The 20,237-nt window shown below is 55.8% G+C and overlaps 1 protein-coding gene across 2 annotated transcripts; it reads left to right on the forward strand.

Annotated features, from left to right (window-relative positions):
- The first annotated feature begins 3,061 nt into the window (after nucleotides 1–3,061).
- On the forward strand, nucleotides 3,062–20,201 carry NPAS1 (neuronal PAS domain protein 1). 2 transcript variants are annotated; one of them, XM_007168186.2, is made up of 12 exons: nucleotides 3,062–3,230; nucleotides 4,306–4,488; nucleotides 4,914–5,149; nucleotides 12,299–12,372; nucleotides 12,636–12,725; nucleotides 14,509–14,683; nucleotides 16,128–16,243; nucleotides 16,447–16,604; nucleotides 17,229–17,335; nucleotides 17,787–17,934; nucleotides 19,007–19,101; nucleotides 19,647–20,201. In XM_007168186.2, exons 2-12 carry the CDS (start codon nucleotides 4,367–4,369, stop codon nucleotides 20,108–20,110), a joined length of 1,785 nt encoding a protein of 594 aa, XP_007168248.2. In that variant the 5' UTR covers nucleotides 3,062–3,230; nucleotides 4,306–4,366; the 3' UTR covers nucleotides 20,111–20,201. The 2 variants fall into 2 exon arrangements, with proteins under 2 accessions (XP_007168248.2, XP_057390850.1); XM_057534867.1 differs by having other exon boundaries at nucleotides 17,834–17,934; nucleotides 19,647–19,783.
- Nucleotides 20,202–20,237: the final 36 nt, after the last annotated feature.

Consider the following 20,237-nt stretch of genomic DNA (forward strand, 5'->3'; position numbering starts at 1 on the left):
TAAGGAGAAGTCATTGGAACCCTCCAAACGCACACACACACACACACACACACACACACACACATCCATGTTCTTATTGCCTACTAAAATCCTTGTCCCTCTCCTTGATTCCCCCTGGTTACAGGGAGCTCACCACCTCTCAAGGACATATACCATCCTCCCCCGTCTCTTCCACCCAGGTGGCTTTGGGAGTGGTGGGGTCTCCGAGCTTTGATGGGAAACGTCTCCAAAGCTAAGGAAGGCCAAGGAGAGCTGAATGCAGCTGAGCAGCTGAGAACCCAGGCTAGGGCAGGAGGTGTCGGATATGAGACCATGAAGGTCTCGACTGCCACAGTCCCAGGGTCCCTTAACAAGCCCCTCCCTACCCCTTCAGGCCCCAGATGGTAACACCAGCCCTCCTAGATTTCCCCCAAACCTTTGTCAAGAGTCCTTTTTGAAACGCCCCTCGGTTCCCAGCTGGAGGGCCCCAGGTGTCTCCTCCTGGGGCCCTGCCTGATGCACACCCTGACCCAGAAGCTGTCCTATTTTTTCCCAACTGTATTACCAGAGCTGCAGAAGGGTACAGACATCACAGAGCAGCCCACCCATTTCACTGATGGGAAGCTGAGACCCCAAATGGTGTGTGTTTTTCAGTGACTCCCTGAGTGGTGTAGAGGTAACATGATTTGCGTCTGGGTATATGAGGGCGATGTGTCTTTGGATGTACATATCACATCTAGCATATTTAATGCCTGGATCTATTCTCAGCTTCAAATGGCTTAACTCAGCGATTCTCAGATTTTTTGGTCTCTTTACATTCTTAGGCAAAACCAAAGAGCTTTTATTTCTGTTTCATAAGCCATATCAGAAATTAAAACTGGAAGTTCTTGGGACTTCCCTGGTGGTGCAGTGGTTAAGAATCTGCCTGTCAATGCAAGGGACACGGGTTTGAGCCCTGGTCTGGGAAGGTCCCACATGTTGCAGAGCAACTAAGCCCGTGTGCCCCAACTACTGAGCCTGTGTTCTAGAGCCCATGAGCCACAACTACTGAGCCCGCGTGCCACAACTACTGAGGCCCGCGTCTAGAGCCCACGCTCTGCAACAAGAGAAGCCACTGCAATAAGTATGTGCACTGCAATGAAGAGCGGCCCCTCCGCTCGCCGCAACTAGAGAAGGCCCACGCACAGCAACGAAGACCCAACGCAGTCAAAAATAAATAAATAAATAAATTTATAAAAATAAAACTGGAAATTCTTGAAGATGATTCAAAATTCATTTTTAAATAGCAATAATAAACACATTACAGGCTAATATAAATAACATATTTTATGAAAAATTTTAGTGAGAATAATGTCATTATTTTATACTTTTGCAAACCTCCTCAAAGTCCAGCATAACAGAAGACAGTTGGATCCTCCTGGCTGCTTCTGCATGCAGTCTGCTGTGATATCACATGCCATGCAGCTTCTGGAAAACCCCACCTGGCACTCATGGGAGAATGAAGTGAAAAAGGCAGAAAATGTCTCAGTATGAAAATTTGACCTCGCGGACCCCCTGACATGGTCTCAGGAACCAGTGCCCAGGTCACACTTTGAGAACTGCTGGCTGAACTTATTTAATGCTCACAATGATGCTAGGAGGTGGGTACTAAAATGAAATTATCCCCACTTTACAAGGGAGAAGGCCCAGAGTGGTGAAGTTACTTGTCCAAAGTCACATAGCAGTAAGGGGTAGAACTGCGGTCTGCACCCCAGAAATTAGGCTCTTAACCTCAACAAGATCTGTGTGTGTGTGTGTGTGTGTGTGTGTGATCATAAATAAATTGTATAGTATGAGTGCACTTCTCAAGGCCTGGCATGGCACCTGCCCAGGTCACACAGCCAGGAAGTAGCATCAGGAGTTAAGAGCCAGTGCTCTGAGCTTGAATCCCTTACCCTGACACCCTAACAAGTCTCTCTGGGAAAAAACAGGAAAATATTATTCGCTGACAGACCATCATCAACAGGCTATCTAGTCTCTATGCCTCAGTTTTCCTAGCTGTAAAATGGGCTTAGTAATAGAGCCCAGCTCAGAACCTTGCTGTGGGGAAAAAAATTAGCAGAACATAAAAGATTAGTTCCCAAGTTGTTCAGTGTGGTTATCCAGAGCCACTTGAAGAGTGTTCCCATCAGCCAGCGCACATGAGACTTCAGAGGTGTGTGCCTCGGTTCCTCTGTCCAACCAGACAGAGGAACCCTTGCTCTCTGCCAGCCTCCACCCACCTGCCTCTCCTAAGACTCCTGTCCCACCTTCATTAGTTGCATTGTGGTCTCCTAGGAGCACTTAAGCGCCTGGAAACCCCCATGCCAGGCTGCTGAAGGGGTTTGGGAGAGAGAGGTGTAGTATCTCCTACAAGAGTGGGAAAGGCCTGGCTCAGTCACCTGGGTCCCCATTTCTCTGTGGGAGGTGCTATAACTCCTTAGTTCCCATTTATGGTCTAATGGGAAGCTCTGATGTTGGGGTTCCCGTGGGAGCAGTGGTGGATATAAGACCCCAGGATCCTGGTCTCTGAAGTTCCTCGGATACCTGTGTCCCAGTCCCTGAGAGGTCCAGATGTCAAATCCTGCTCTTATAAGGACGGGGGCAGAGCTTGGGTGCAAGGTCACCTTCTTGTCCAAGGGGTCTTGCTGACACCCTTAAATTCTCTCCTGAAAAAGAGTCTCTAACACCTGGATTTGCGCCCCTGGAGGGGGCACCGACGTCTGGGTCTCCACCCTTAAAAGAGACTCAGGTGCAAGGTGCCCGTCTTATCCCGAGGGGCTGCTGGGGTGCCGGGTTCTCTTGGGGAAGATGGGATGATAGTCCCTCCCAGTGGGGTATAGAGATGGTGCCCGGACTCTGGTGTTCTTCTCTCGGGGTGGGGAAGCTGACTTCGACGTTCTCGTTCTGGTGGGGTGAGGGCACTCGGACACCTGAGCAGCCCGGGACTCCCTTGCTTGGAACCCCCTATCACGGAAAAGGCCAGAGTGGCCGGAGCTGGGCTGGACCCAAGGGCGGAGAGTCTGTGGGCGGGGCTCCAGCAGGCCCCGCCCCCGCCCGCCAGCGCTGTCCCCGCGTCTCGAAGTCTGCGAGGCCTCGGTGGGCGCTGAGAGCCTAGCGCCACAGCCCGCGCGACTCGCCGAGCCCGGCCCGCCCCAGGGTCTATGGGGCCGCTCCTCTGCTGCGCCGCCCGGCCGGCCCCACGCCGCGCCCGGAGCCTGACCCGTGGCCAGGTAACGAGGCTGTGGGTACTGCGGGTAGGGAACGCCTGGGGGCTGGCATGAGAGGACAGGGAACTCCTGGGTCCTGGAGGAGAAGGGGACCGGAACTCCAGTGTGCTGGGAGCTAGGGCATCGGAACGCCTATATCCCGAGGCTGAGGGAGGGGGCGCACAGATATTGGGTCCTGGAGAAATAGGGGGCTGGCGGTTCTGGACGCCAAGGTCTAGGGCATCGGGACACTTGGTTGGGGAGGCTTGGGGGCGGTGTGGATATGGGGAGCGGGGGTGGATGCTGAATGCCTAGTCCTGGAGGAATGAAGACCTAATTCAACACGTTCCTTGTTCTGGGGGATCTGGTTACCAGGACACTTGGGCCCCGAGTGTCTGGTCCATCCTGGGGGCGTCCTCGGGCTGAGGCTCTGGCCACTGCATCTGGGGTTGAGGCTCGCACGTCCGGGCCTTCAGGGAGGAAGTTGTGGTTGCGGAGATTTGGCTGCCCGGACACGTGGCATCACCCCGAGGGGCTGGGGGTGGTCCTTAGGCAGAGCATAGGGTGGGGTCCCTGGCCTCTGTCCCCCCTACCTCCTTAGCCCAGCCCGGGAAATAGGCGCACGGCAGATGCAAGGAACCGGACTCCTGGGATGGGCTTCTGGGGGGCGGATTCCCCGGGGCAGAGGGCTCTGGGGACGGCAGCCGGGCGCGCCCGGGCCCCGGCGAGGCGCCCGCCCCCCGCCCGGCTTGGGCATGCTTGGCACGCAGCGCGCGGGCCGGTCGGATCCGTATGCGCGCCGCGTGCGCCTATTGGTATGCGGGAGCCGGCCTGGCGCGGGCGTGAGGCGGGCGCTCTAGCGGGCGGCGCGGGGGAGGCGGCGGCGGGGCACGTCCTCGCCCTGAGCTTCTCCCAGAGCCCGGCGCGGTGAGAGCCTCGGACTGTGTAGCGGAGCCCCCAGGGAGGGGAAACTGAGGCAGCATCCAGCCGCAGCTCCTTGCTGGGACCCTGCGCCCCACGCGGACCTCGGTTTCCCTAGCAGGTGCCCCACCGGCCCCCTCGGGCGCTGAGCGCTGCCTCCCGCTCCTTCCCGCTGCAGGAGACGCGGCTCTCGAGTTCCGCAGGCTGCTCTGAGCCCGCCTGAGCGGGTCTCCGCGGAGATGGCGGCCCCCTACCCCAGCAGTGGCGGTGGAGGCGAGGTCAGGTGCGGGGGAGGTCGCGGCGGCAGCGTCCCTTGGGACTTTCTGCCGGGGTTCGTGGTCAAGACCCCGCCCGGACCCTGGTGAGCAAAGCTCCGCCCCTCGGGCTGTGGCCCCGCCCCCAAGGCGGTGTCCCGGGAGGATTCACACTCACCTTCTGCTCCGCCCCCTCGGGCCAGAATTTCTTACCCGGAGTTGATCAACTGTTGTTCTGTAACACTCACCCCACACACCTGACGTTCTGTTCCTAGCCCCCTTCCTCGGAATTCCTACCCAACATTCTTATCTCTCTCCTCTTCCTCCTCCTTCCCCCAGAATTTACACCCCAGGTTCTGCTCCACGGCCGGGTGTAGAAGTCACACTCAGGCTCTGCCCCACCTCCGGAGTGTTGAATCCACTTTCAACATCCCGTCCCGTTCCCGAGGCCCCAAGAGGCGAGGCTCGCCCCCCAACCCCAGACCCCTGAGTCCCGGGCCCCGCTGACGCTCCCTCCGCGCCGCCCGCCCAGCCTGCAGGCGCAGCGCAAGGAGAAGTCCCGTAACGCGGCGCGCTCGCGGCGCGGAAAAGAGAACCTGGAGTTCTTCGAGCTGGCCAAGCTACTCCCGCTGCCCGGAGCCATCTCCAGCCAGCTGGACAAGGCGTCCATCGTGCGCCTCAGCGTCACCTACCTCCGCCTGCGCCGCTTCGCCGCTCTCGGGGCGCCGCCCTGGGGGTTGAGGTCCGCGGGGCCGCAGACTGGCCTAGGTGAGTGCGCATGCGCAGGGGTCGGGGGTCCAGGCGCGCTCCCCCAATGCAGGGCACCCGGTATCTGAGGGTGCGCGCCAGCTCTCGCCCAGCTCCTGCACCCGGAGGGAGTACAGGATTTGGAGTCAGACCTTTTGTGTGTTCCTATCAGGCGGCTTCTACTGTCCAAGCCTCAGTTTATTCACCTCTAAAACGGGCTCACCAGGTAGGGACGATTTCATGAATTCTGGCCTAATCACGGGCCTGGCCACACTGGATCATACCACCAGTTAATGCTATTATTGTTATCAGGGAAAATGAATCATTATTATCACAAAGGAGATTATCACAGCTCCATGGACGGGACAGAGGGGACCCAGCCTGGGCCTCCTATCCACTAATGGGCAAGAAACTCCCGCACTCAGACCTGAGGGACCCCAGAGGGAACCTCTAGAGTCTGAATTCCCAGTTTGGGATGCGGGAGGGAGACAGGATTATATGGCAGGTAAGATGGCGAGCTTCAGAAAGACGGGAGTCCCTGTCCCCACTCAGCCAGTCCTCACCGTTGTGACCCTGGGCAGGTCGCCTCACCTCTCTGTGCCTCACTTGTGAAATGGGAATCATGATGAAGCCCCTCCCCCACCTGCAGGGCTGAGAAGAGAAGAAGATCTACCAGGTAATATTTACATGTGTAAAGACCCTAAACACACCTGGCACAGAGTAAACGATCAATGTCTAGCAAGCACTGTTATCAATGGTTACCTGCAGGTTTATTGAGCATCTACTGTGTGCCTGCTACGGTTCTGAGCCCTCGAGATCCAGCAGGAAACAAACTGCATAAAAGTGCCTGCCCTGGACAGGCTGACATCCTACTGGCCAAGACACAACAACGAAATGCAATCAATAATATGTTAAAATATAGAATATGTAAAACAGATATATATAGAGAGATAGATATCTACTTTCATTATTATTCAGACTTCATTATATAGAAGTGTTATGTTATTGTTATTACTTCTATTTTATGTTTTATTGCTTTACTCTTACTACGAGAAGAGAGCGAATCGTCTTCATCTGAGGTCGCAGGTGACAGGGACAGGGCACCCTAGGCTACTTCCCCCCCCCACCCAAGAAGGATTGTCCTTAAGGTGGGGTTGGAGGGGCTCCAATTCCCCTCCTGCCCTGGTCTCAGGGGGGAGGGGGGAGAGAAAATAGCATTGATTAAACTCGCAATAAATCACCATTTAAATTTAAATAATCCGGCTTCCCAGGCGGTAATTAGGCGAATTGACTGGCGCGGAGAGAATGCGGCATTAGCGCCGCTGATTACTGTCATTACCGCGAACAACATGTGCGCCGGCGGGGGATAAACATCTTGTCTATTGTCCCCAAGCCCCGGGGAGAGAAAGGGGCGGGGGGGACGCTGAGAGAGCCCCACCGGCGTCCGGCCTCCCCCCTCCGTGCTTGCCGGGATGGGTAATTCGACGGGTAATTCAAGACCACTGACCTCAGCAACCTCCCTGCTTGTACGTGGGAAGGGGGAGGGGCAGGACAGTGTGCGGGGGAGGAACTGCGTGGACTCCCGCTGTACCCTCAAAATTAAGAAATTGGGAGCATCTCCTGCTCTCCCGCGTCCCCAACAAGAGGCCAAGCACCTGCTTCAATAGTTCAGATGGGAAAACTGAGGACAGTGACTTAGCTACCGTCAGAGAGCAAAGCATTGTGCCTCAAGCTCTCTGTAAAGGAGGGAGCTCCCGTGTTCTCCTCAAAGATAATAGCAATAACATACCTGTCAGACACAGTGTTGAGTGCTGCATCCAAATTCACTTGCTAATCCTCTCAAAAATCTTTGGAGGGAGGCAATGCTATGTTCCCATTTTATAGAAGGGGAAAACTGAGACCCAGAGAGGTGAAGTTCTATGCCCAAGGTCACATAGCCGAGAAGGGGCCCAGCTGAGATTCAGACTCAAGTGGCCTGGCTCCAGAGCCCACCTTCTCAACCACCATCCTTGGCATGTTTGTGGGTCTCCAGGGATGGGTCCTATGTTGCAGGTCTCGGCCTCTCTCTGGGCCTTTCTACCATCTGTGAAATGGGATGACAGATGTTGAAGTCTAGCCAGGGGGCTCTAAGTCTGGGGAGGAGACAGCCTTGATCTCCTATCAGTGTTTGTCATTCATTCAACAAACGCCCAATGAATACCTTTCCTGTGCCAGGCACTGTTCTAGGTGCTGGGGACACAGCAGGGAACAGGACAAAGTCCCTGCCCTCAAAGGTGGGCCTATACACCTGACATGGTAGGTCCCCTGCCCCCCACCTCCCTGATATCACCTTTCTACCCCTCTGACCTCTTCAACACCCCCCCTACATGGGCCACCTTGCTGTTCAGAGAAGCCTGTTCCCACCTCAGGGCCTTTGCACTTGCTGGGCTTCCACCAGGAACTCCCTTCCCTTAGAATGTGGGCTTTTCAGTCAAGCCTTCTCTGACCACTCTATTAAAAATGACAACCCTGGGATTTCCCTGGTGGTCCAGTGGTTAAGACTCCAATGTAGGGGGTGCAGGTTCGATCTCTGGTCAGGGAGCTAAGATCCCACATGCCCGGGGCCAAAAAAACAAAACATGAAACAGAAGTAATATTGTGGCAAATTCAATAAAGACTTTTAAAAAAAGAGAGAGAGAATAGCACGTGGCATATAGTAGGTGCTTAAAAAAAAAAAAAACACAACCCCCTGCTCCCAGCCTGTCCGATCGTCCTTTCCTGCCTTATTTCTTTCCATAGTACTAATCATCATCTAATACTATATATTTTTTATTTCTCTTGTTTATTGTGTTTCTCCCCTACAGCACCTTGTGTGCTGAGCCTAGAATAGTGCCTGGGACACTGTAAGGGGTCACTAAATATTTATTGGGTGACTATAGAACTGCGTGAGGGGAGGAGGGGGGACATCACAACTCACAGGTCAGGCACGGCCTCTCTGAGCAAGTGACCTTTGAGCTGAGACTGGAAGGAGGTGAGGGAGCAAAAGCTAGGAGAAAAGCTGGAAGGAGAGTTTTCCAGGCAGAGGGAACAGCAAGTGCAAAGGCCCTGAGGCAGGCAGCAATCAGCTTGCTAGATGCAGGCCACGGTTGTGAGGTCAGGGGCTCCAGAGAGGAGTAAGTGAGGCAGGAAGTGGTCAGCGGGTCAGGGGCCAGGTCCTGCAGGGCCTCTCGGGCCGTGGTGAAGACTTTGGCTGTTACCCCGAGTGAGATGGGAGTCACAGAGGTTGGTGGATGTGAGCGCAGAAGCTGGGAGCCCAGTGAGGAGGCAAATGCAGTGGTCCAGGTGGGAGGTGGGGCAGCTAGACCAGGGTGGGGGCAGTGGGGTGAGAGGTGGTCGGATTCAGGTGATGCAGTGAGGGGCCAGCCTCAGGACTTGCAGAATATGGGTGAAGGCGTGGGAGAAAGCAAGGGTCAAGGTGGATGGTAAGGAAGCCTCCCCAAAAGGTAGAGGTGCCCGAAGTAGAGCTTATCCTAAGAATAGTGCAGGACTCACCTACTGTGTACCTGGCTGTGTGCCATTTGCATGCATGAACCCATTCAGCTCCTGCCCTAGACCCATTTCACAGATGCAGCTGAGGAAAGTACAGGCAGACATGCACCCACTCCAGTCCTCAGGCCTGCTACCAGGGAGCAAGGCACTCTGATTATGGCAGGGGGCTCCCTCTCCCAGACTTCCAAAGCTAGTGAAGTCCCAGCCCTTCATTAGCTGCCCTAGCCCAGGGCAGCAAATCCCTCAGGGCAGTTGAGAATGGGAGGTGGAGGGGAACCCCTGGGAGAAGTCCTGGCTTCTCCCCTCGGCCCCTCAGCGCCCCCTCTGTGTGTGGGGGAAGATGACAACTGGGACAGTTTTGTTCCAGCAGAGGCAGGCTCTGATAAGAAACTCAGCAAATGTTTGTTGAATGAGCGAATGATGGTTGGGGTCCGGATGTGAGGAGGGGGCAGATCTGAGAGTAGGGAAGAGCCCGCAGCTGAATTTGAGGGACACAGGAGTTGAGGTATTTGTGGGAGAGAGGAGGGAACACAGAGAGAGGAGTCAGGGAGTTGGTGGATTTGGGGCAGGGGGAGGCCAGGGGTAATAAGACACATCAGTCAGGGATGGGGACAGAGGCCGGGGAAAGGATGGGGGAACAGCAAGTGGCTGAGCCCTCCCGCTATACACACCCCCCTCCCAACGTGCCCATTAAGGCTGTTAATTGCAGCCGTTCAGTCTGACCTGGGCTGATCCTGTGAGAGGGAAAATGAAGGAATTAGCAAAAATGACAGGGGAAAATTGCGACAATTAGCAGGCGGCATTGTTCCCGCCTGTCACCCGGCTGGTTCCCGCTGCATCTCGGGGGAGGGGTCCCCATCACCCCCCCCCCGAGTTATTGTTCCTGGAGCTCCAGGCGGGGGTGGGAAAAGGGTGTGAACAGCCGTGGGGATGTTGGGGGTGCTCCTGGGAGAGGAGGCGTGACCAAACATTAAGGGACTGGGGGCGGGGCTTGGGAGCTGCGTCCTGATTGGGGGGGAGGGGGCGGCGTTTCGCCGCCTGGTGTTTTGATGGTCTGGAAATAACAATAGTAATCACGCTATTAATACTGATCCCAGCTCTGTTTCAGAGCACCTGCTGCATGCGGGCGCCTGGTAGGCCCTTTCAGCTCTCTAAGCCAACTGAATGCTCAACACCCCTGTGAAATCAGCTCGCTTAGCAAACCCACCTGACAGAGGAGGAAACTGAGGCACAGAGAAGTGAAGGCACTGGTCCCAGGGCACACAGCCAGGGAGGAACAGTCCTGGGGCTTAACACCAGAACTGGACCCTCAGCCCTGCAGGAGCCAGATGCTTGGGGACCCTCGAGGTCACTGGCTCCCCAGTCTGGGCACGGACCCCTTGCGGGGGTCGTTCTCTGCAGGGTCAGGGAGGGTATCCTGGGTGGGAACAGAGTCCAGGAACACAGGGCCTCTGCCCACGCCCCACATAGATGTCTGGAGCTCTCTGCTCCTCGCTGCGGGGGATGGGTCGGCCTGTGTCTCTGTTTCTGTCTACTTCGCCATCTCTGTCTTCCTGCCACTTTCTCTGTATCTGTCTCTGTGCATCTCTTTCCCTCTGTCCCTCCATTTCTTTATGTCTCTCTGTCTTTACCTATCTCTGCCTCAGTTTCTCTGTGTCTATATATGTCTCTACCCCTCTCTTTTTAAAAAAATTTTATTGGGGTAAAATTTATATAACATGAAAGTCACCATTTTACAGTGTGCAATTCGGTGGCACTTAGCACATTCACAATGTTGTGCAACCAGCACTTCTGTCTAGTTCCCAAATATTTTCATCACCCTCCAAAAACCCTGTCCCATTAGCAGTCCCTCCCCATTCCTCCTGCCCCTCCCCCCAGCCCCTGGCAACCACTGATCTGCTTTCCATCTCTGGATTTGCCTCTTCTGAACGTTTCATATAAATTGAATCCTACACTGTGTAGCCCCTGTGTTCAGCTTCTTTCACTTAGCATAATGTTTTCAAAGTTCATTCACGTCGTAGCATGGATCGGTACTCCATTTCTTTTTATGGATGAATAATCTTCCATTCTATGAATATAGCACATTTTATTTATCCATTCATCAGTTAATGGACATTTGGGTTGTTTCCACCTTTTGGCTATTAGGAGTAATGCTGCTATGAACATTCATGTACAAGTATTTGTTAGAGCACCTGTTTTCAATTCTTTGGGGTGTATACCTAGGAGTGGAATTGCTGGGTTATATGGTAATTCTATGCTTGACTTAGTGAGGAATTGCCAAACTATTTTCCAGAGTGGTGCATCGTTTCACATTCTCACCAGCAATGCACGGGGGTTCCAATTTCTCCACATCCTCGCCAACACTTATTTTCTATTTTTTAAAAAAATTCGAACCATCCTAGCGGGTGTGAAGTGATCTCTCATTGTGGTTTTGATTTGCATTTTGCTAATGACTAATGATGTTGAACATCTTTTCATGTGCTTATCGGCCATTTGTGCATCTTTGTAAGAATGTCTGTTCAAATCCTTTGCGCATTTTTGAATTGGGTTGTTCATCCTTTTGTTGTTGAGTTGTAACGTCCTTATTTCTTTCTCTATTTCCTTATATCTCTCTGTCCATCTATTTGTCTGTCTTTGTCTCTCAATGTCTCTTTCTCTGTCTCTCTGTCTCTCTCCTTTTCTGTCTCCTATCACCCTTCAGGTCTGAGCTCAAACACCCCCTCCTTCAACAGGCCTTACCCCATGCTGCTTCTTTTATTTATTTATTTATTTATTTATTTATTTATTTATTTTAAATAAATAAATAAATAAAATATTTGGCTGCGTTGGGTCTTTGTTGCCGCACGCGGGCTTTCTTCAGTTGCGGCAAGCGGGGGGCTAGTCTTCGTAGCAGTGCACGGGCTTCTCATTGCGGTGTCTTCTCTTGTTGCGGAGCACAGGCTCTAGGGGTGCAGGCTTCAGTAGTTGTGGCACGTGGGCTCAATAGTTGTGGCTTGCAGGCTCTAGGGTGCAGGCTCAGTAGTTGTGGCACACAGGCTTAGTTGCTCCGCAGCATGTGGGATCTTCCTGGACCAGGGCTCGAACCCGTGTCCCCTGCATTGGCAGGCGGATTCTTAACCACTGCGCCACCAGGGAAACCCCCCATGCTTCTTTATTTCACACCACCTATTCGATTCTTCATAGCACTGGCCACAAATGATAGTTCTATATTTGTTAGTTTCTTGCTTGTTTATAACTGCCCTGGCTTGGGTACCCTGTGAGGGCAGGGCTGGGTTGTCCTGGTCACCTATGTGTCCCCAGCACTACCCAGCGCAGGGCCTGGCGCACTGCTGATGCTCAGGGAGTTTGCTGAATGACTGAATGGATGAATGGGTGAATGAATGAATGAATCCCTTTCTGCATCCCCTGGTGTCTCTGTGTCTCTGTGTGTCTCGGTTTGTCTGTCCCACCCACCCCTGCCCCACCCACCCCTCCACACCCCAGGTCTCTCCCTGACAGGGCCCAGGTCCCCCCAACCCCCCAAGATGGCTACAGGACTGGGGAGAAGAGAGGGAGATATGTAGCCTGGCTCCCTGGGGGTCTGCCCAGAAGGTCAGGGGTCAAACCAACAGGCCCTGGCCTCACCCCTCCCTCTTCCCCCAGCCCCAGGCCGCAGGGGCCCCGTGGCGCTGGTCTCCGAAGTCTTCGAGCAGCACCTGGGAGGACACATCCTGCAGGTGAGGCCCCTTCCCTGCCTGCTGCTCCTTGCTGCCACCTGGTGGCCGTCTCGGGAGACCCGCACCCTTTTCTCCAGCATTGGTCCCGTGGGGGAGCCCCAGAACTGGGAGGCAGAATGCTCAGGCTCCCCGTCCTGCTCCCCCCCAGGGCCACTGAAGCGCTTTACCCCCAGAATAATCCATCCCAGGCTGAGATCCAGATTTCAGAGCCTCTTACAGATGCCAGGCCCTCCTCTCCCCGACCCCATCTCTCCCCACTCTAGTCCCTGGACGGCTTCGTGTTTGCCTTGAACCAGGAAGGGAAGTTCCTCTACATCTCAGAGACAGTCTCCATTTATCTGGGTCTCTCACAGGTAAGGGGCCCGCAGCAGCCTGCCTGGACTGGCTCAGCTGCCATCTCCCTTGCTGGCCCTCCTCTCTCCTGGCCTCACCATCCCAGCATGGAAAAAAAAAAAAAAAGGACTGGATCTTTGGTTCCCAAAGTGTGTTCCTTGGAACCCCACATGGCACCTAACATGGCTCCTCCTCCCAGGCAGAGGAGGATTATTAAAGTAAGAGGTCGATTTGGAGAACGCAAAATAGCAGAAAGATAACTTTGCCTATGAGTGGTTGCCAACTGTACCGTATTTACCAAAACTTGTTTATTCTTAACACTTTTAAAGGATTACAGCAATTCGTACCGGAAGGGCTTGGGTTTTCCAGCTTGGAAGATTTTCTGTGGCATTTTAGTTGACTAGTTTGCATTTTGCCTTTATTTCAACCCACTGTTTCTGTTCCAGCTCCTGCAGCTGGTGGCTGAAAGGTAAAAGGAGGGCAAAGAGAAGCCAAAAGCCCCCATCCCTGGAGTCTTGGCTCCTTGCAGCATCTTAGGCCTTGCCAATCCAATCAGTACAAATTGCTGTCAACTTTTATCATTTTTACAAAGATTTTAACAAATGGTAAATTTAGAAAATTCAGTGCGTTGGTATTTGGCCTTCGTGAGCAGCTCTTCAGTGAGTCGTTGGAGGTTCCTGGAGGAGGAAGACCCTGAAGGGAGAATACGGACAAGAGGAAGGGAGTGGGGGGGAAGGCTCGAAGCTGGTGTGTGTGGGGGGGATGTTTAATGAGGGATAGAGGGAAGCATGTGACCCCAAGCCCAGGGGCTGTGGGAGCCATGGGAGGTTTCTTTCCTTGTTTTAAAATTTTATTTTATTTATTTTTATTTTTGGCTGTGTTGGCTTTCCGTTGCTGCGCACGGGCTTTCTCTAGTCGCGGTGAGCGGGATACCCTTCGTTGCGGTGCGCGGGCTTCTCATTGCGGTGGCTTCTCTTGTTGCGGAGCACGGGCTCTAGGCGCACGGGCTTCTGTAGTTGTGGGCTCAGTAGTTGTGGCTCGCGGGCTCTAGAGCGCAGGCTCAGTAGTTGTGGCGCACGGGCTTAGTTGCTCCGTGGCATGTGAGATCTTCCCGGACCAGGGCTCGAACCCGTGTGCCCTGCATTAGCGGGCGGATTCTTAACCACTGCACCACCAGGGAAGTCCCATGGGAGGTTTCTGAGAGGAGGAGGGCCATGGTCAGGGGAGTAACTTAGGGAGGGGTATGTACGTGGGGACTGAAGGCCAGAAGACCAGTGAGGACGCTGGGACAGAAACACAGCAGGGAGAAGATGGATGCCGGGACTGGGAAGGTGTGGAGATAAGGGGACTGCTGTGAGAGATTTGAGGGATGAATTGAATGTAAAAGTCTGTCTAATTAAAAGGTTCTAACTCTTTAAAGAGTTTGAAAGCCATTCTACTGCTTGTGTCCTGATTTCCATCCTGTGAGTCATTTCAGGGCGCAGTTGTTTGCTGTATGGGGGTGAGTGAGTAAGCAAGAGCTGCGTAAATGAAGGCTTACGACACCCCCATCCCAACCACATACACAGCTTCTTTATACTGTAGGCAGGGGCAGAAAATCCTTCATAATCTCTGGGTTTGAAGTGGGAGGGCACGGGAAGCGCCTAAGTTTATATCCGCCTTTAAAAGGGTTTAAATATATATATTTTTTTCTAATAAAAACACACACCTGCTTGCAGGCGAGTGAGTCTGTGGCAGAACAGGCGGGCGAGTGACTGCGCGCGCACCTCACCCGCCCCCTGCATCCCCCTCCTTCGCCGGCAGGTGGAGCTGACGGGCAGCAGCCTCTTCGACTACATTCATCCGGGGGATCACTCCGAGGTGCTGGAGCAACTGGGGTTGCGGGCCCCGACCCCCGGGCCCCCCACCCCGCCCTCCGTCCCCTCCTCTTCCTCCTCCTCCTCATCGTCCTCCTCGCTTGCGGATACCCCTGAGATCGGTAATTCTCAGGATCCCCAAAGAAAGAGGCCTGAGGGTAGCTTAGGGGATGCTGGGTACAGTGTATCCAACTATGTCTCCTTTATACAAAAACACTCTTGTTAGAGTTTTGCAAGCAAGTTTTTGTAAAATGAATCAGAGTCTAAATTGAGGTAGCGAGACGTGGCTCCCTAAGATTGCCTGGATCACCAAGATTTGAACTTTAGAAAGACCCCCTCTGGCTGCAGAGTGGAGGTGGGTGCCTGTGGGTGACAGATGGAACCAGGCTTTGGTAAATAATAATAACAACGTGTGCTTATTGGGCATTTACACGTGCCCTGACTTTAAGTACATAATTTTATTAAATCCTAACCACAGGCCCACAAAGCAGGAGCTATGACTATCTCCATTTTATAGAGGAGGAAACTGGGGCACAGCATAGAGAGGTTGTGTCCCAGGTCAGCTGTAAGTGATTGAGCTGGACTCCAGCCCAGGCTTGTCTGACTCCAGCGTCTGTGCTTCTACCCCTTCTCTCCAGTGGAAAATTCCACTCCATTTTGGGGAGGGTGTTGGAGATTACCCTGAAAGTTCCTTTTAGCTCTGAGATATTGGGGGACTGAGGTTATCTTTCTCATAAATAAGCTTTTCTTTTTTTTTTTTTTTTAATAAGCTTTTCTTATATGGGGTTTGCTTAATACCCAAACCATCTGAGCTATCAGCAGTGCTTGCAAGCTTGGGGAGATGTTTGTGACACGTGTGGGACTGTTAGGGAGCGTGATTATATTTACACCTCAGTTTGAGGCACAGGGTCATCTGGGTGTGAGCATATTTATAAGACAATTTCACAGGGTTTATAGAATAATCTGTACTTGTGTGGCTTATTTGTTGCTATAGCCCAAGCCCCCACTCTGTGCTCAGCCCTCTGTTGGGCAGGGCTGAGGACACAGTGGTGACAAGAGCCCCAGCCCCACCCTCCCGGGGCTCACAGTCCAGTGGGGGAGACTGACCCTGTCCCCAGACAGTGATGACCCAGAGTGGGCAGGGCTGGGATAGGAGACCCCAGAGGGGCAGCTGACCCAGCCTGGGGGTCAGGGAGGACTTCCTGGAGGAGATGTCTGATCTGAGACCTGGAGGTTGTGGCTAGAGATGAAGTCAGCAGGAGGCAGTTCTTGCCAAAGTTTTAAGCCATGGTGAGGAGGAGCTGGGCTTTCCCCCAAGGGTACTAGGGAGCCATGGCAGGTTCAGAGCAGAGGAGGGATGGGGTCAGATCTGAGCTTTAGAAAGACCAGGCTGGGTGCTGCTGGGAGGGGAGGTTGGTGTAGGATGTCAGTGGACTTGTAGAACCAGTAGGTGCGTCTGTGTGACTGTGGCCATGACCCTGTGTCTGGATAGCTCTGTAGAGGGCAGGGGTGGCCCATGCGTGTCCTCTTCAGGACCCCATAACATTCCTTCACTCTTCGCCCCAGAGGCCAGCCCCACCGAGGTGCCCCCCTCCTCCCGGGTCCAGGAGCGGTCCTTCTTCATCCGCATGAAATCCACCCTCACCAAGAGGGGGCTGCATGTCAAGGCCTCAGGGTACAAGGTAGGTGTGAGCTCTCCGCCCCAGCCTCTGACTCCCGGGTCCCCCTCCCTGGCCCGAGGATAGCGCCTGTATTCATGCCAGCTCTGTCCACGGGCCCCAGTTCTTGGGGATGACAGCCAGAGCCAGGCCCTGTGGCCAGGATGTGGTCCTCCCACCCCACTGGCCCCGCCTTGCCCTCCTCCGATCGCGCCCGCCACCTGCAGGTCATCCATGTGACCGGTCGCCTTCGGGCCCGCGCCCTGGGCCTTGTGGCCCTTGGCCACACGTTGCCCCCGGCCCCACTGGCTGAGCTGCCGCTGCACGGACACATGATCGTCTTCCGACTCAGCCTGGGTCTCACCATCCTTGCTTGTGAGAGCAGGTACCGGGGTTGGGGGCTGACGTGGGAGGATGGGGGCGCACGGGAGAGCGGGGTAGGCAGGAAGTCAGAGGAGCTCGCGGTCGGGGGGTGGGGGCGGCTGGGGCCCTGGGGAGCCGCGGGAGGAGGGAAAGCAGCGGAGGGCGAACTGGAAGAGGGAGTGAAGGCGGAGGCTAGGGCGGGGCCTGGGGCGGGGCCTCTGGGATGGAGGCGGGGCTGTGCTCGATTCCGAGAGGCCCATGCCCTCCCTTCTGCAGAGCTCCGCCCTTCCCTGCTCCTATTTCTCACTGCCTCTCCGGCCTCTCACCTTTCGTCCACTCTCCCGCACCACGCAGTAGGGGGAAATTAAATAGCGAAATAGTCTCCACGCACCGAGCGCCTCCGGAGTGCCCGGGCCACCCCACACCCAGGAGTGCCGTCTGCTTGAATGCCCATAGCTGCTGGAGGAGGGACACTATTATTTTAAATATTCTCCCACCCATTTTACAGAGGGAAAAACTGAGACCCAGAGCACTCCAGAGCCAGGGTTTGGACCCTGAGGGATTCCAGAGCCAACCCTGCCTCTTTCTCACCACCCCATGGTCTGGGACCCCTTCTCCCCTCCTCTCTGTTGCCCCCTGCCCTCAGAGTCAGCGACCACATGGACCTGGGGCCCTCGGAGCTAGTGGGCCGCAGCTGCTACCAGTTTGTCCACGGGCAGGATGCAACCAGGATCCGCCAAAGCCACCTGGACCGTGAGGACCCCTCACCCCAGACTTGAGCACCCCCACTGCCCCACTCCCTGGAAGTCCTTCTCCCGGGCTGACCACAGTCCCTCCTGCTGCCACCTCTGGGGGCTCCACCCAGCACAGGAAGAGCAGCAAGGAGACTCTGAGCAACGGCTCAGGAAGGGGGCGTGGGGAGTAAGGGGAACCGTGGGGTCGCTCTGACCCACCCTTCAAAATCCAGGGGCCTTGATGCCGGGTCACCTCTCGGTCTTTCTGACTCGGGCTCTCTCTGCCTCCCTCTCTGTACTTTGCCTTTCTCTTCTCCACACCGTCTGACCCTTCCCGTTTCCCTGTTGCCCCTTCTCTGCCCATCTCCCTGTCCACCTCTCTCCCACTGCCTGTCTCTCTCTGCCCCTCTCACCTCATCCCGCCCCTACCCCATCCCTTCCGGTGTCTCCGGTCCCTGGGCTGGGCCCAGTGCTGGACAAGGGCCAGGTGATGACCGGTTACTACCGTTGGCTGCAGCGCGCCGGGGGCTTCGTGTGGCTGCAGTCCGTGGCCACCGTGGCCGTGAGCGGGAAGAGCCCTGGAGAGCGCCACGTGCTCTGGGTCAGCTACGTGCTCAGGTGAGGGTTGCGCCCCTCTCCTCTCCCACAGGGAGCTCAGAACTCCCTCCAGAAGATTCTGCCAGCTCTCCCCACCTTAGTGTGGGGGCTCTGCAGGGAGGGCTTCTAGAAAAGGACAGATGTGGGCGGTGGTGGTGAAAACATGAAGGGGAATAGCGTCCAGTGAGAGTAAAGGCCTGGAGGAGGAATGAGCTTGCAGGAGGCCAGGGGTGGGTGGGGGAGTGACAATCGCTTCCAGGGAGGAAGAGGCAGATATGAAGTGGCCTCAGGCCCAGGTTGATTCTGGGGCACTGGGGAGCCATGGCAGGCTCTTACCAGGGGAGGGCCACCACAGAGCAGAGCAGATGATGGGAAGAAGCTGGAGGTGGGAAGAACGTTCCAGGCCAAGGGCACAGCATAGGCAAAGGCTCAGAGTCACAGCCGGACCCATCTGAGGAGCTAAAGGGAGTGCTCCGGGCTGGAGTATAGAGTCTCAAGAGACGAAGCTGAGGATGATGGTGGGGGCGCTGGGGAGCCATGGAAGGGTTTAGGGCTGGAGAGAGTCACAGTCAAATCTGCTTTTCTTGGAAAGACCACTCTGGCTGCCATGTAGAGGGAGGTCTGTGGGACCAGACAGGGACTGGGAGGCCAGGGGCAGGGCCTGGGAAACTCCAGGCAGCACAGGCGGAGGAGGGGAGGCGGCCATCTGGCCACCTCTGGCTTTGCGGGGCCTGGGTCTGAGCCTCTGAGAGGAGCAGGTTTGGAAGGAAGATGCTGAGGTCAGATGAGCATGAGGTACCCGGGGGACACTTAGGTGGTGACAACCAGGTGGCCACGGGCTGCAAAGGTTTGGCCTCGGGAGACTGGGCCAAGCTGGGCGAGAAGCCAACTTGGAGTTTGGGGTCCAATGATGAGTCCTGAGTGCCTCGGGCGGGGGCTCTCCAGTCACTGCGGGGGGGGGGGGGAAGCGTCTACACTCAGAGGGGGAGGGGAAGTCTACACTCACAAGACTGGCAGGCAGGAGGGAGTCTCCCCTCACCAGAGGCTGCGTGGCCCGGGACTCGAGCTCCCAATCCCATCTGTCTTGTCCCAGTCAAGCCGAGGGGGGCCAGATACCTCTGGACGCCTTCCAGCTTCCGGCCAGCGTGGCCCATGAGGACACGTCCAGCCCGGAGCCAGCACCCACAGGTGAGCCCACCTCCCACCCCAGCCCCTGGGAGGCTCCGAGTGGCCTCTGGGACCTGTGCTGTCCGGTGCGGAAGCCACTAGCTTCACATGTGGCTATTTACAGTAAGATTAAAATTAAAATTCCATTTCCTTAGTTGTACTCGCCACGTTTGAAGAGCTTGGTGGCCATAGGTGGCCAGTGCAGGTATGGAACTTCCTTCCATCCTCGAAGGAAGTCCTCAAAGGACAGCCTGGGTCCAGACCAGAGCCTCTGGCGTCTGGGGCATGGTCACGCCTTGTGGTGGTGGCCATGCCATGCATTGTAGGGCTTTTAGCAGCACCCCTGACTTCTACCCACTAGAATCCAGGAGTGTCCTCCTCCCCAGTTGTGACAACCAGAAATGCCTCCAGACTTTGCCAAATGTCCCCTAAGGGGACAAAACCCCTCCAGCAGAGATCCACGGGTCTCAGGTCTTGACCACCGGGCGCCGCTCTATTCCACAGATGGGAAGGCTGAGGGCTGGGGATGCGCACACACGGAGCCCTTCAGAATCTTCCTCTTGCAGAGCCAGAGCCTCCAGTGGAAGGAAAGCAGGCCGCCCCCCCGCAGGAGGACAAGGCCCCCCAGCCCCGGGGCAAACCCATCAAAGTGGAGCCCGGCCCGGGGGAGACTGAAGACCCGGAGGATAGTGGGGATGAGGAGCCGTCCGGCCACCTGGCCCCAACGAGGCCCGAGTTCACGTCGGTCATCCGGGCGGGGGCCCTGAAGCAGGACCTGGTGGGGCCGTGGGGCCTGGCGCCTCCTGGGGACCCGCCTCCTTCCCTTCTGCACACTGGCTTCCTGCCCCCCGTGGTGCGGGGCCTGTGCGCGCCTGGCGCCATCCGCTACGGCCCTGCCGAGCTGGGCCTCGTGTACCCGCACCTGCAGAGGCTGGGCCCGGGCCCCACCCTCCCCGAGGCCTTCTACCCCGCGCTGGGCCTGCCCTACCCGGGGCCCCTGGGCACCAGGGTGCAGCGGAAGGGGGACTGAGGACTGGAACAGCCCCCCACGTGGCCGGACCTGGGGGATGGGTGGGGACCAGGGCTCTCCGCCCCGGTGAATTAAACGCCTGCTCCCGCTCTGTGGCTCCTCTCTGGAGTCAAGGAGCTCCTCTCTC

Source organism: Balaenoptera acutorostrata, chromosome 19, assembly GCF_949987535.1.
Source record: "Balaenoptera acutorostrata chromosome 19, mBalAcu1.1, whole genome shotgun sequence".
Lineage (NCBI taxonomy): Eukaryota > Metazoa > Chordata > Mammalia > Artiodactyla > Balaenopteridae > Balaenoptera > Balaenoptera acutorostrata.